The sequence below is a fragment of the Schistocerca nitens genome, chromosome 4 (assembly GCF_023898315.1).
Source record: "Schistocerca nitens isolate TAMUIC-IGC-003100 chromosome 4, iqSchNite1.1, whole genome shotgun sequence".
Lineage (NCBI taxonomy): Eukaryota > Metazoa > Arthropoda > Insecta > Orthoptera > Acrididae > Schistocerca > Schistocerca nitens.
This window is the reverse complement of record NC_064617.1, coordinates 958,975,503-958,992,578: the sequence shown is the minus strand read 5'-3', so window position 1 is coordinate 958,992,578 and position 17,076 is coordinate 958,975,503. Positions and strand designations below refer to the sequence as shown.

The 17,076-nt window shown below is 39.8% G+C and overlaps 1 protein-coding gene across 4 annotated transcripts in view; it reads left to right on the top strand.

Moving 5' to 3' along the window:
- LOC126253638 (atrophin-1) overlaps positions 1-17,076 on the top strand; it is a 154,266-nt gene that overhangs the window by 110,730 nt on the left and 26,460 nt on the right. For all 4 annotated transcript variants that reach the window (XM_049955125.1, XM_049955126.1, XM_049955127.1 and 1 more), the window contains one exon: positions 12,444-12,851. In XM_049955125.1, coding sequence (XP_049811082.1) covers positions 12,444-12,851 — 408 coding nt within the window. The remainder of the gene's footprint in view (positions 1-12,443; positions 12,852-17,076) is intronic.

The following is a 17,076-nucleotide window of genomic DNA, read 5'->3' as shown; positions in this document are numbered from 1 at the left end:
AAGATTAGATGGGTAGATCACATAACTAATGAGGAGGTACTGAATAGGATTGGGGAGAAGAGGAGTTTGTGGCACAACTTGACCAGAAGAAGGGATCGGTTGGTAGGAAATGTTGTGAGGCATCAAGGGATCACCAATTTAGTATTGGAGGGCAGCGTGGAGGGTAAAAATCGTAGGGGGAGGCCAAGAGATGAATACACTAAGCAGATTCAGAAGGATGTAGGTTGCAGTAGGTACTGGGAGATGAAGAAGCTTGCACAGGATAGAGTAGCATGGAGAGCTGCATCAAACCAGTCTCAGGACTGAAGACCACAACAACAACAACAACAACAACATGAAAGGCTGTGTTCTTTCATTGCTAGGTATTCTTGCAGTACACATTCCTGTTGGTTGAACTTATTTTCTGATCATTTTGATATTGCAGAATATAGTCTTCTGCAATTGGCATTGATAAGCATTTGTCATTTCAGTAACAGAAGCCCCCGAGTTGACTGTAGCCCAGACTGGTTGGACATCGATGAGATTTCTTGCCATCTTCATAACTGTCATCCATTGAGGATTTTCATCTGTGTTGACCTCACCAAGATGGATAGTCACCCCAGTTTTCATGAATTTGACAGATATATGGCAATGGAGAATGGCTGTGGTGTGTTTGGGAGTGACCTCATCCAGGGAACGGCTATGAGCTTCAGCCTACAGGTTGACTAGTCATCTGCAGTTCAGAGTGATATGAACAGGTCTGTTGTGATGGTTGAAATCTTGTGGCATAATAGTTGTCAAATGCTCGTCTTGTTTCTCTGCTTGGTACACGAAGTGTCATGGGCATCAACAGTGAAAACAGGCCACTGTGTTTTCCTCCAGTCTCCAAATGTGTGCTCTTCTGCTGGGTGTTTTACTTGGTGGAAGAGTTGACTGTATCTGCATCAGTTGGGTACTGGGTTGCCATTTAGTTGTAATAGCATAAGCCAGTCCCCCCCCCCCCCCCCCCCCACACACACACACACACTCTTTAGGCTGGGGGTGGAGATCAGTAAATATTTTATTCAAATTCTCTATTGCCTCCTGACATATGGGGTCAATGTTAATGGCCACTGTCTCTCGTGTATTTGATGCAGCAGTCTTGGCTGCCATAAAATTCTGTCTCTCTTCTCTTACAACAGAGCTTGTGAGAGAAATGAGATTATGGTGGTAATCCACAACTGCCAAAATGACCACATTCGGGAACTGATCATCTCTCTTTCATCAGGGATTTCCTGTTGCATTTCCTCAATGTGCTGTCACCACTTGGCTTATTCTGTTCTTGTGACATCTTTAGTTTGGCTTGGAATTTTTCCCAGCTGTTGAGCATCTTTTTGTTGTTCTCAAATCATTGCTGGGCTATATTGTCCATGTAATAGTATACATTTTCCAAACATCACATCGTCCCATCTGTTGCATTTAGTGATTTGGTCGAATCCTTTCAGCCATTTTGTCAGGTCCTGACCAGCGTCTTTCGAAAATACTGATGGATGCCTCGTGTAGCTGACTTACTGCTGGTTTGAAAGTGATTATCTCCTTACTATATCAATGTTTGAAACAATGTAGTATTCTGATTTCTGTCTGTCTAGAGGGTAGCTTTTAGGTTACCTAATTGGAGCCACAGCCTGTAGAAGTTTTGAAGTACACACCATCTCCAACAAACAGTGTTGCATTGTAACCAGTCCAAGTCTTAAAGCGTGCTCATCAGTGAAGTGCGACAATTAGCACAGAAAGTATGTTTATTATGAACACCAAAATATAGCTAGAATGAAACTGACCTTCTGGATGGAGACTGCAGCTATTTATACAAACATTGAATAATCCAGAATATACAAACATAAGATATTTCAAGAACCTACCACAAATAAGCAGCACCAAATAACAAATGAATGCTAGTAGTTGGGTTTGAACTGGCAACCTGTAGCATGTCAGCCAGTCCTACTAACCACTGTGTTACATTATTTAAACCACAGCTTGTGGCAATATCTATAAAGAACAAATAATATGTGGAAAGTAAGCTCGAAAGATTTTGTAAATAACAGTTTAAATACCGAAGCTTATGATAAATATGGATCAGGGTGTATACGACCCGGGACAACTGGAAAACCCAGGAAAAACCTGAGATTTTTTTCATCCGGGAGAAAACTGGGAAAAACCTGGGAATTTTTCGGAATTCTAGGAATTTTTTCATTAAATTTTTGTAAGTTTGACTGGTAAGAATTGATTCTCTAGCCAAGAATGTTACTATATCCTGCTACTGGAGAATGATACTGCAACAGTAAAATATAAACGAGAGAAAAAATAAAGTTTCAGTGGCAAAGGAAATGCGTCATTTACAACAATACACCGTGCACGCACAAACGTCTGCAAACAGTAAAAATATGTCGAAGGCCTTAGTTTTCACACTATGTTATACTTCGTAACAATAAACTGTTTTCTATTAGTGTGATGTCACAACTGTTTACATTAGGTTCGTTTGACCAGTTGCCAGCGAGCTCTTGCGCATGTGCAGTTGACTCGTGTACGAGCAGTTCCTTCTCCTGCTTCCCCCTACTTGAAATGTGGCTGTTAGTTGTATCGGCAGCAAGCAGCCAGATGCTAACGAGAAAAATGTATGTGCAGAGTTGTTGTGGGGGGGGGGGGGTGTTAGTCTCCACCTGACCCCTGTTTGTGTTAAGTGATTTCGCTGTTTCCTCTTTGTTTGCAGCTAACACGTCAAATGAAAACAAAACAGATTTCTGCGACTGGGAGCTATCAAGTGAATTATAATATATTCACATAATTACGAAGGGCAAAAATATATTATTACTTTCAATATTCTGATTTTATTTTATTTCAAAATTATTAGCAGTCGAGCATTAATCGCCTTGCAGAATAATGAAGTTATTTTTGTCAGTTCGCTAAAGAAATTTGGCTTTATTAAACTTTCCACTGAGGTAATCAATTTATTTGAAATGAAGTGTTTCTTTCCACAGTATTGGCTAGTTCCAGCTGTTCGCTGAATTTCAAGTGCATTTTTAGTCTTCTACCACGTATGGCACTATGCCATAATAAAGAACCAAATATGAGATAGTGCAGTACTGGTACTCGAAGAGAATTTACTTCCCAAAAACCACACTGAAAAACTTGATATCAGGTGGGACCTACTTCATTGTGAATCTGGAAAAAATCAATGTGCACTTCAAGCCAAATTATGCATTTTAGTATGCTTTACGAAATTCTGATGCTTTTGGAGTATCCTCTGATGTCCTGTTTCTTTTATGGCGTAATGTAAGCTCTCGTAGTGCTTTATTTGTACATTCGAACATGCGAGCTTCCTACACCACTGCAGCTGCACATGCGCATTAATGCCCGTTTCCTGGCACTCTCTGGCAACTGCTAAATCGAATCTATTTCTAGCAGTCTCGGGATAGTATTGCGAATGGTGGTTCGAAAGCATTACTTTCAAAGTAAATTGCTTTTTATGCAAGATGATTTATGTTACGTGTGAGAAGGTGGGATGAATTTCTTGAATCACAGAGCGTTTAAAACCAAACACTTTGTGGACTAGCCACTTAAGATTTTCGAGCCCAGGTGACCAGACATTTATGTCATTATTTTAAATTTACTGGCACATTTGTGTGATGTATTTTAAAGTATAACTCACACACAAAATAGATCAATATGACATGTGAAAGCTTAGTTTCTCTTGTAGCTTATTAATCTTAGAGGGCAATATTATATGTGAAAGCTTACTTTTCTTGTAGCTATAACATGTATATTAATGTAAACCATTAACTTTTCCTCTTTGTTCACACTACGTAACAGTGAATTTGCCATTGGCTGACTATAACATGTGTCATATGCTCTGAATATGTGCTGTCATCAGCTGGCAAGATCACGTGGCATGAGATATGACTGGCTTACAAAAGGACACCGCAATCTCTATTTCAACGCTCCGGACACTAACGTGCTGTGTTTGGTGCAATTCAATTTATAATTTTGTTACACGAAAATATGCAGCGTATATGTTGCTGCACATCTAAGGTCTTTCCAAAACTTCTCTCCTCTGTTTTCATCAAAAGTCTTTCCAAAATTCTATCCCGTTCCCCCCCCCCCCCCCCCCCCCCCTCCCCCAAAGAAGTTCTACGCTAGTTTATAAAATGTAAACCATTAACAGGAGTGATAAGTTTTGCAGTTCCAAAGGAAAAATCTACAGAAAACCGCTGTCACTTAGCACGGTAAAAGTGTATTTTCGCCCGGGGAAAAGTATATTTTTTCAATGGGATATCCGGGAAAAATCTGGGAATTTTTTTTCTTTGTCCACATATACACCCTGATGGATGCTTCTGTGGGAATGGATAAAACTTGATGTTGATTATGAGAATGATGATGGAGTTCACTAAGAAGACAGTATTGAGTTTGGTGAGGTACAGTTGTCAACACACTGAATGACAACCTTAAAAGTAAACTCGTGTATTTTTATACATTTAGAGTAGGTAATTAGAGTGTACTCTGCAGCAGTAGAACCTCCAGTATAGTATTTGAACAACGTTATACATAACTAGTACCATACAGTATCTTGTATAATGACACGCACATTAGGCTATCCCAGCATGTAACATGGCTTCCTGGTAGGGTACCCTTCCTTCTGATACAAGCTTCTAATTTACCTTTTCCACCAACTGTTGTATTTCTTAATACAACAGACTGTAAGCTAGGAAACTCCAGTGCTCATATTCAGTAGTCAGCCTCATGTAATATAGTCTGACTCTTCCCTGTCAACTGCTGTGCCGCCTTGTGTATTCTTTACTTTCTCTACATAAAAAAGTGCAATTTACAGATAACCAAAATGTCATCATTTATCTTTTTGATGTTAAAGTTGATTGATGAAAGAAAAATTCAGAATCGTTTTTCGTTGAGAATTAGTTTATAAAATGTTTCCTTTCAGTGATAGATTATCATGACAAAAAAATACTCTACAGCTTCTTCATTATTCTGCAGATTTAACTGTCCCATCCTTAATGTATGAAAGAATTATGTACTCACAAATTCTTCCAGTAGGCCTTCCTCCTCATTTCCCTTAATCAGTAAATATGAACTTGTAACGATCATTTTTAAGTGAGTGGAAAGAATCTGTAGAAATGATAGTAATTGAAATAAAGGGCACTAGAATGAGGTGATGGTGCAATGTGTGTGTGTTTCCGAACTAATGCTTCTCCACAGTTTATGAATTGCCACTTGTCTTCAAATCTTTAGGAAATGTCCATCCATTTATTTTGTTTTAGGAATTCAAGCAAACAAAAGGAAATTGGTGTAATTTTTCTCGTTTTATAGGGAGATCAAAAAGAAACAGAACATGTACATATGACATTGCCAGAACCGCCAAAAAAGGTCTAAACAGAAAAGTAATATATCAGTTACCCCTGATATGAGAAAGTGCACCAGCGCTTGCAGCAGAACAGAAAAGATGATTCGAATGGACATGGAGCTGTTGGAATTAACATGGCTGAGAAATTACAATGGGTGTACCATATGCACTAAAGTGCCAAAGAAACTGCTATGACAATGTGTATTCAAATGCAGAGATACAGGGGATAGGCAAGATAATGTGAAAACCTGTACCAACTTGGTAAAGGTTTATTAATAAGGGGTTGGACACCCATTTCTCCATAATACAGCTGCTACTCTTCTTAGAATACTGGCATATAATGATTGTATAGTCTCCAGTGGAATGTTATACCACTCTTTGATCAGAACCTCTTCCAACTCCTGTACTGACGAGGGAGGTGGATGTCTGCTCCAGAGTCTGCACGCCAATACTGCCCACAAGGTTTCAATAATGTTTTAGCATGGGGACTGTGCTGGCCAGGAAAAACACTGCAGTTCAGTTGCAATCTCCTCATATCACAATTGTACTTTCGTGACTGTGTGAATGGGTGCATTATCATCTTGAAATATGGCATCATTGTTGGGGAACAACATTTGAATCGTGGAATTCACCTGATCACGTAAAATGTTTATGTAATGGTTGGCTGTAACACAATCTTTGAGAGTAATGATGAGACCAGCAGAATATCACATGGCTGCCCACACTATAAACTTCCACCTCAATGCTTAACCGTTGGAATCAAGCAACCAGGATTGGAATCAAGCAACCAGGATAGTAGGCTTCTTTTGGCATTCTCCAAATATAGACTCAGCCCAATGTTGGAAATAAAGAAAATGTTGACTCGTCGGGTCATATGATGTGTTTCCACTGATCAGCCGTCCAGGATTTATGCTCCTGACACCATGTTTTACATTCTTTGCATTAGTTGTCGTCACAAATGGTTTCGGTATAGCAGCTCATCACTGAATATTGGTTTTATGGAGGCTTGGCGGACAGTGTTGATAGATATGGGGTCTCGAAGATGGCTATTGATCTCTCTAGTCGCTTTAGCTACCATAGTTTTGTTGTTGTTTTGACACAATTCTTGTTAGTGTGCAATGATCTGTCATTTAGTTTTGATTTGCGTCCACTATTATGTTTACATGCTGATGTCTTTCCATGTTATGTGTAGGCTGTCATGACTGTTGAAATGGTTACTTTTTAAACATTCAATAAGTTGGCTGACTTAGTTACTGATGCTCCAGCTAATCGGGCCCCCACAGTCTCTCCTCATTTGAACTCTGTCAGGTCTTTCATTGCACGTCGACATTGGCCTCTGAATGCAAATACGAAGTGTGCACTACTCTTAAACAATCTGCACCGATGCCTAGTCCATACTGAACATGCACAGTCCACCTGACACGTGCCTTACCTGCATTGTTGACCATCGAACACAACCACCCCGTTACTACCACTATACACATTATTTTGCCTATCCCCTGTACGTAAACAGCCAGAATACAGTGCTGTGGTCGGCAGTACCTATATAAGACAAGTGTCTGGCGCAGTTGTTAGATCGGTTACTGCTGCTACAATGACAGGTTGTCAAAATTTAAGTGAGTTTGAACATGGTGTTGTAGTCGATGCACGAGCGATGGGAAACAGCAGCTCCCAGTAGTGATGAAACGGGAATTTTCGTGTATGACCATTTCATGAGTGTACTGCGAATGTCAAGAATCTGGTAAAACATCAAACCTCTGCCATCCCTGCAGCTGGAAAAAGATCCTGCAAGAATGGGACCAACCACGAGTGAAGAGAATTGTTCAACATGACAGAACTGCAACCCTTCCGCAAATTGCTCCAGATTTCAATGCTGGGCCATCAACAAGTGTCTGTATGTGAACCATTCAACGAAAGATCATCGATATTGGCTTTCGGAATTGAAGTTCCACTCATGTACTCTTGATGACTGCATGACACAAAGTGTTACATCACTATTGGGGCTGTCAACACTGACATTGGACTGTTGATGACTGGGAACATGTTGCCTTGTTGGATGAGTCTCATTTCAGATTGTATCGAGTAGTTTGGCGTTTATTGGTATGGAGACAGCCTCATGAATCCGTGGACTCTTCTTGTCAGCAGGTGACTGCTCAAGCTGGTGGAGGCTCTGCAGTGGTGTGGTGTGAATGCAGTTGGAGTGATATGGAACCCCGGGTATGTCTAGATATGGCTCTGACAGGACAAACATACATAAGCGTCTTGTCTGATCACCTGCATCCATTCATGTGCATTTGCATTCCAACGGACTCGGGCAATTCCAGCAGGACAATGTGACACCACACACATCCAGAATTGCTACAGAATGGCTCCAGGAACACTCATGAGTTTTAAACACTTCCGCTGGCTGCCAAACTCCCCAAACATGAACATTATTGAGCGTGTCTGGGATGCTTTACAACGTGCTGTTGAGAAGAATCTCCACCCTCTCGTAAACTTACAGATTTATGGACAGCCTTGCAGGATTTGTGGTGTCAGTTCTCTGCAGCACTACTTCAGACATTAGTAGAGTCCATGCCACGGCGTGTTGCGGCACTTCCGTATGCTCGCTGGGGCCCTATACAATATTAGGCTGGTATACCAGTTTCTTTGGCTCTTTAGGTGTAGAAGTAATATGTGCAGTTCAGTGCTAGAGTGAGATTTGCTAAAAACACAACCCTTCATCTCTTTTTACATTTGTGAGGCCTCACACTTCTATTACAGATCAAAGCTCTACTTCATTTAATGCACTCTACAGTCAGTTCGGTAATTATATGACCAAATAGTTGCAAGCATTTATTCTCATTTTTAAGCAGTGATGCCATTAAAAATGCATTTGGAAGTCTGTGTTAGTTTCTTCGTGGCAGTTGTCAGAAACTTCATAAGTAAAAATTATTAATGCAATAACTAATACTTTTGTCTTTCATGGCCTCTGAATATAGAACATTGTAAAGTGCTTTGCATTTGTCTTGAATTATATTAGACGGCAATGATGCAGAAATTGACATGGAAAATTTTAAATTTTAGATGAAGTGACCCATTTTTAAAAATCCAAGATTAGCTGTATGATGATCCTCTTGAAAATGCTTCTGATCATAACTGTGTCATTCCAGTTGGTTTCATCCTCAACAGTGTCCAATCATGTATAAAATGTTTCACTGCCTGTTCTTAAATAGTGTCAATACCCGTCTGGGTAATTGTCTTGCAGTTCTTTGATTGAAGGAGTGTGATTGTGACTGTACCTGTACTCCTTAATCCAAGTAAAAAGTTTGATTTATGTTAATGCTCATAGCTCCAATATCTACAGGTGTAGTAGCAATAATAGTGTTCGATTTCTTTTCGCACAGAACATTGGTGCAACTAACATACTGACTGCACATGTGCCAAAGAATATTTTAGAACTAATGAAACACCACATCGTGTGCACACAACATACATGGACATGGGTTTTATTATTTACAAGCACACTTGTGTGTGGCACTCCTGAATGTTGACTTGGGTATGGGTCCCTAAACTTCTCTTCATACATTTGAGTGTGCCTTGGTTCTGTTCACATTTAGGCATGTGCACAGATCGGTCCCATTTAGTCTAGTGGTTAGAAACGTGTGTGAAGCTCAAATTGTCGTGTGTAGATGCAACTACGCCTTGACTTAGTGTGCTGACTACTTCTCACATATTCCTTTCTTTCCTCTGTTCAAAAATCTCTTTAGCACTGTTGGTAGGATGAAGAAATTTGTGCTACCAAATAGGTGGTGATATCCAGTACAACATTCCCTGTCTCATTACAACTGCAAAACTAATGCTTCAGCATTGACAATTGCATTGTGGACATGCAGATTCTCATTGAACAGAGTACTTAAAATTGAATGTCTGTGGGTAGATTTGACCATCTTAAAGTTGAAACAAAGAAAGAAAAAAATTCAGCCCTCGCTTTAACGTAGTATATAAAAAGGGTCTTAAAGCTTTAGCTTCTTAATTGGTCAGGGAAGAGAGGTCTGGCGAACAAGATTGCTGTCTCTTGGCATGTTGTTAAGTAGTTTCAAAGATGGTCATAGAAAATATTGTAAAATGCCAAACCACCACAAAATGTGACTTCCAAAAACCTTGAAGAGAACCTCCTAGGAATTTTTTTGCAGTAAATTGGAAACTACTATAAAATTTGTTGTACTGAAAGAAAAATTTACTCGAGATACTCATAATTGCTGGGCATTATTTACCTACACGAGATGAAATATCAGTACTGCTGACTTCTCTCTCCTTATTCTCAAAAGTAGGTCGGTTCCTCTCATCCTGGAGTGTGAGTGATATGCCCTATCATTTTAACCTTCCCCAGTCCATCACTCCCCCTTTACACTGAGGAAGGAACTATTATTTACAAAAGCTAGATTACTGTTCTGTATTTTTTTGTAATAAGAAACGTTCCTATATAGAACTTAAGATTGTTTCAGATAATGTGCACTAATTCTTGCTATATTAAAAGAAAAATTGCATTAATTATTGTGAAAACTGAAATTGCTTTATGGATGGAAAAATGCACTCAATGTGCCCATTGAGGAATTGTGGCCAATGATGATGAAATATTGATCGATAGAATTGATAGGAATAACCTAAATATAATGGCTTTAGTATCCACAGACATGATAGAACTTCGAAAGACAGAAGAGCAATACTGGCAAGTGAATCTTCAGTTCATGTGGCATGCTATGATGGCTTCAGTGGCAAAGCATTGGTTTCTTCTGCGATCTGATCCAGCACACTATTTTGACTTGCCAAAAATTTATATCTTTAGTGCTCGTTGCTGAATACTTACTTTTTTTTTATGAGAAGGATTTGAGGGAAGAAAACTTAGTTGTTTAGAAAATACAGAACACATTTAAATAATCACAGAGAGATTGGTCACATTGGTGGATGGAAAGGCAGCAAGAAGTGATAAGAGTGGACAGTGCTCCCATGGGAACAGAGGTAATCAAGATAGATAAGTCACAATGGAAATAGATGAGGCTAAGTAGACGCTGATAGTATAAAAGATGGCATAAATAGGTAGGAGCTGAGAACTTAAAAGTAGGTAAAATGCACGTTTTTCAAGACATGGCAGGCAATCCCAACCGGGATCTAATCTGCCTCGTAGATTGATGATGAAGTCTGTTGAGCCAGTCAGCCAGCCTGAATGAGGTTTTTAGCTAGTTTCCCACATCCCAGTATGCAACTACTGAGCTGGTACCCCTGTCCCACCTCAGATACATGCTGCACAAACATTAAAACCTTGTCACACATGCACATGAGATTTACTCTAGACGTAGGCAGATGGGTTACACAATTTATGTCCTGGAGATGAATAAGAGACTGATGATCTTAATGTTTAATCTCTTTAAAGTAATTATATAAGGAGCATATAAATGAAATGCGCTCACTAGTGTAAACTAACAGTAACAATTTTACTAACTCAAAAATGTTGTTATACACAGTAGAGATACTCAAAACTAGTCGCCAAAACTGTTGGCACATTTATCCCAGTGCGACACTAGCCGGTCGATTTCATCCTTGAAGAAGCTATTAGGCTGATGTTGGATCCAGGCCTGGACCCAGTCACACACTTCATCGTCCGTCGTGACTTGATGTCCGCAAATAGCTCATTTTGCAGGTCCAAACACAAGAGTCACATGGTGAAAGGTCGTGACAGTATGGTGGATGATACAGCAGTTTCCCACTGAAACTGCTGCAATGTAGTCTTCACCGCATTGGCAGTGTGCGGGCGGGTATTATCGTGCAGGAGGATAACACCATTGGTCAACATACCTTAGCGTTTCGACTTGATGGCTTGTCTAAGATTCTGTAAAATGGCTTGATAATGCTGGACATTGATGGTGGTTCCCCAGCAATGGGCCCTTGTAGTCAAAAAATGACTTCATGACCTTACCAGGACTGGTGTGCACGGCCTTTGATTTTTTTGGAAGTGGTGAAGTCGCATGTTTCCACTGCTTGCTCTGACACTTGCTTAATGGTTCAAAATAGTAACACCATGTTTCATCACCTGTGACAATATGTTTGGCAGTCAGTTGGTGGGGAACCCACTGCACACAGATTTTTCGCAAGTTCAAGTGTCGCCCACACCAATATCAAGTAAACAATGGATCTCATCCATGGTGATTCTGCTGTTGTCCAAGACTAAAGCATTCACTTCCGCAACCATTTCCAGTGTGATGACATGATGAGCCTGTTCAGGACAAGCATCTTCTTTCAGTGACTCTCACCCCTGAAGGAATTGTTTGTGCCATTCCACAACATTTGAACGACTAGACTCTACTCACCGTACACAGCCTTCATCTGTCTATACATTTCAGGACTTCTAACTCCCTCCGTTGCCAAAAATCAAATCACTCCTCGTTCCTGCTTACTCCCCTGCATGTTCGTGTGGATGATAACTTGTGTAACCACCTTCTCTTTGGCGTGAAACCACACTGGTGCTATGCAACATCAAACGGTGTGAACGCGTCCGTCTCTGTACCAATACATGGCACTACAATACCTGCAGTTACATGGTGCCACCCTACGTGTAAGGCAACAGTAGATGCACTGACCAGGTTTCATTTGAATGGACCTCATAAGATAGAAAGTGGTGTATTTTAAAGGAGATTGATGATGTTAAACAAAGGACATGTTAGGCTAATTTGTTTTTTTGCACAATATAACAACTGAAACTAATCCTGACCTTCTAGGCATTGGAATTTTAGGTTAAGAGGTACAAATTAGACTGGGAAGATGAAGATTTAGGGAAAGTAGCCAGGAGAGGGTGGGAGTTGAAAATAAGTAGACATCTCAGGTGACATAATTTGTTTACTTAATTCATTAACCTAATTTTAGTATAGAAAATTTGAAGTACAGTATGAGAGATGCCAATTCTTTAAACTGTGTATAGGAGGTTGGAACCGGATATGGGTATGTAAAAGGGCATGTGTGCAACAATTTTTCTGTTTGCGTTAACATCACTATAATTACTGTACATCATTGATGAATACGACGTTTTGTTTTGTGACAGGCTCAAAGTTCACATCAGTTTGTTTATGCGGGGCCAGCATCTACTGCATCACCAGGCACAGGGCCAGCGGCAGGTTCTGTCCCAGCTGGAAGTGGTGGCAGTGGCGGTGGTCCTCCAACCACTCCATGTCAGCCACAACCTGCAACTGCCCATACTGCTGTTCCTCCTGCAACAACGGTGCATCTTGCAGCAGCTCCGGCTGCCGCCCACTATTACGGACCAATGCCTTCTGCACACACAGCACCAACAGCAGCTGATCCTTCGGCTCCTGAGCTTTATTACAGTGTGACACCAGTGCATCCTGCTGCTCACCCATATGCAACAGCTGCACTGTTTGCAACTACTCCAGATGGTTTTCTCTTTGAAACTCAGCCTGTCACAGAGTCTTCAAGCAATCACTCTCCAGAGGTGAGGCCTGATTTCATTTTGTTGTATGATATTCTTTATATGTCTTTAGGTAGTTAGTTCTAATAGTTCTTTTTTCTCTCCAGTATACTACAAGAAAGGCTTATTTGCTTACAAAATATAAAATATATTATCCTTTTGTAGGGAATGGATGAAAAAGCAACCAAAAGTGTTAAACAGAGGTTGCAGATGCTTTTTTTCCTCCTTCTATGACTAAAAGAAATTTTTGCCAAGTATTGAGATGTGACTCCAGTAGGACAAATACATTATCTTTATCAGAAGTGTAGTGGTAAAAATTGCAGAGGGAAACAAACTTGACAGCAGTAAACAGGTTGCAGTAACCATGCACAGATGAAAAGGCTTGCACAGAATAGACTGTTGTGGAGAACTGCATCAAACAGGCTGAAAGGCCACAACAGAAGATAGACACCAGAAGTATTAACACCTTATTAAATAAGTAAGCAAAACTATTACACATTTTGAGAACAGAATCAGTGAGCTGATGCCATGAAGATATGTAACATCTTATATAATCAGATGACAGACTCAGTATTTCACATGATATTATTATATATGTGTAAATGTCAAAATCAACTGCCAAGAGGAATACCTTCACAAATGCAAAATGTTATTGCTTTTTGTGGCAAATTGGGCAGAAAATGGTGTGTACAGGAAAATGGCTCTCGTGTAGTGTACCTGAAACAAAAGAAATTATCTACTTTCCCTTCCACTATGAAGAAAATAGTTCAGTGGACTCTGAAGGATTATTCTGACAGGGCAAAAATAAATCTTAAAGAAGCGAGGGGGGGGGGGGTTCTGATATGGTATACCAGCAATAATTGTGTAATAGTTTCGGGTCATTCCACACCAAGTGACCAATAGTCCCCTTCTATCTATCATAAGACAGATCAAGAGCCATTGAGCTACAAACAACGAAGTGCAACGTAATATTACTTTTTGTCATGTTGGTATATGTTTTCTTTTTTAAAAAAAGTTGTGGAAGACTTTCTCTCGAGGGCTGCAAAATGTTTGAACTCGGTGAGCATGAGGTCAGAATTAAAGGATAAATCGCTTGTGCCAATTTTCCAACCATTTTGTTACTGCAATAATTTGTGAACAAACAAAGTGCATCAAGTGCTGTTCAGTATTTACTTACAGAAGTTCTTTGTTATAAGTTCTACTGAGCTGTAGCATTTATTTGTGAATGTTGTAGAAGTTGTTGTTGTTGTGGTCTTCAGTCCTGAGACTGGTTTGATGCAGCTCTCCATGCTACTCTATCCTGTGCAAGCTTCTTCATCTCTCAGTACCTACTGCAACCTACATCCTTCTGAATCTGCTTAGTGTATGCATCTCTTGGTCTCCCCCTACGATTTTTACCCTCCACGCTGCCCTCCAATACTAAATTGGTGATCCCTTGATGCCTCAGAACATGTCCTACCAACCGATCACTTCTTCTGGTCAAGTTGTGCCACAAACTCCTCTTCTCCCCAATCCTATTCAGTACCTCCTCATTAGTTATGTGATCTACCCATCTAATCTTCAGCATTCTTCTGTAGCACCACATTTCGAAAGCTTCTATTCTCTTCTTGTCCAAACTATTTATCGTCCATGTTTCACTTCCATACACGGCTACACTCCATACAAATACTTTCAGAAAAGACTTCCTGACACTTAAATCTATACTCGATGTTAACAAATTTCTCTTCTTCAGAAACGCTTTCCTTGCCATTGCCAGTCTACATTTTATATCCTCTCTACTTCGACCATCATCAGTTATTTTGCTCCCCAAATAGCAAAACTCCTTTACTACTTTAAGTGTCTCATTTCCTAATCTAATACCCTCAACATCACCCGACTTAATTCGACTACATTCCATTGTCCTAGTTTTGCTTTTGTTGATGTTCATCTTATATCCTCCCTTCAAGACACCATCCATTCCGTTCAACTGCTCTTCCAAGTCCTTTGCTGTCTCTGACAGAATTACAATGTCATCGGCGAACCTCAAAGTTTTTACTTCTTCTCCATGAATTTTAATACCTACTCCGAATTTTTCTTTTGTTTCCTTTACTGCTTGCTCAATATACAGATTGAATAACATCGGGGAGAGGCTACAACCCTGTCTTACTCCCTTCCCAACCACTGCTTCCCTTTCATGTCCCTCGACTCTTATAACTGCCATCTGGTTTGTGTACAAATTGTAAATAGCCTTTCGCTCCCTGTATTTTACCCCTGCCACCTTTAGAATTTGAAAGAGAGTATTCCAGTCAACATTGTCAAAAGCTTTCTCTAAGTCTACAAACACTAGAAACGTAGGTTTGCCTTTCCTTAATCGTTCTTCTAAGATAAGTCGTAAGGTTAGTATTGCCTCACGTGTTCCAACATTTCTACGGAATCCAAACTGATCTTCCCCGAGGTCGGCTTCTACTAGTTTTTCCATTCGTGTGTAAAGAATTCGTGTTAGTATTTTGCAGCTGTGGCTTATTAAACTGATTGCTCAGTAATTCTCACATCTGTCAACACCTGCTTTCTTTGGGATTGGAATTATTATATTCTTCTTGAGGTCTGAGGGTATTTCGCCTGTTTCATACATCTTGCTCACCAGATGGTAGAGTTTTGTCAGGACTGGCTCTCCCAAGGCCGTCAGTAGTTCCAATGGAATGTTGTCTACTCCGGGGGCCTTGTTTGTAGAAGTTATTGTTACATAAAGAGTGCATCAGAATCTTTTCATCAGATTAGTACACTCTGTGATGCTATCTTGCTAGATTTAATCATTTTCCCCCTAAAGTTTCATATAATAGGAAGGAGTTAGTTTTTTGTACTGCAGACAGTTTTGTTTTGGAAAGCTTTTGGATAAAATTTAAAAAATGAGCTTGAAAATACTGCTGCCTAACATCCACAAACCATCATTTTAACGAGTGCATTTTGTATAAGAAACTTAAAAATGTCGTCCATGTACAGCATTTTGGTGTTGCTAAATTAATCATCTTCCAGAAAAGATTTTTCCCTCCTCCTTGTTGGGCATTGCGAATATAACCATTTCCTGACCTCCTGTTTAACCTTTCAAGCTTTTTTTTCCATTGTCATTTCTCTCTGTTATTGGGAGTCAGCAAAATATTTTTGGATTTATAGGAGAAAGCTGGTGATTAATACTTTGTGAAAAGATCTTGCTGCATCCAAAAAGCAAATGTTTTAATGATTGACACCCCAGCTGGCTTATACTATCTGTGACAGGACCTTCCTTCAGTGTCCTCTGTGAATACTGTCTGATAAGGCAGTAGTCCAGAATGGGGTGGACAGTTGTAATGTGGGCAGTTTCCTTAGTAAATTTGTTCCACCTTCTAAGTGATGTGTCAATTAAACAGTTTTTGGTTTGCCTTCCCAAAAACATTTTGTGTATGACAGTTTCAATTTAATTTGTCATACATGCAATCCCTAGGCGTTAAGTTTGTGTGAGAAATTGTGTAACCAAATTGTTGGGAAAGTTTCTTAATTACTCATGTTGTGGTTCTCTCGCATTTTACGGTTAATGGTTGGTTGCCACTTTTTACACCACAGATCAGTTTGCAATTTGTTTCGGTTTTCTGATGATTCCAGACAGTAAATGATAGCATCATTTGCAAACAGTCTAAGCAGGCTGCTCAGATTGCCTCCTAAATAATTCATGTAGGTTAAGAACAGCAGAAGGTCTAAAACAGTTCCTTTGGGAACCCAAAATTTTGCTTGTTTCATGAGATGGCCACAATTAACTGTGGCATCTGACAGGGTATCAAGAATCCAGTTGCACAGCGGACACACAACTTCATAGGCTCGCTCTTTTAGTAGAAGTCACTTGAGAGGCACTGTGTCAAAAGCCTTCTGGAATTCTAGAAGTGTGGAATCATCTTGAGATCCCCCATCGGTAGCATTCATTACTTCATGTTAATAAAGAGCCAATTGTGTTTAACAATTTTTTGAATCTGTGCTGGTGTGTGTCAGTAGATTGTTTCCTTTAGGTATTTTGTATTGTTGGAACACGTGTTCCAAAATCCTAGTGCAAATTGAAGTCAATGATATGGATCTGTAACTCAGCGGATTAATTTTTTTTTTATGTATTGCTGATCATTCAAGTTTTCCTGTAAAAGTGTGTCAAAAACTGCCATGTGTAAACGTATTTCACTTTTTACTTGACAAATCTAACACTTTCTGTACCCTAGTGACTCTTGTTTTGGAACTTTGGGATTTTAAAAGA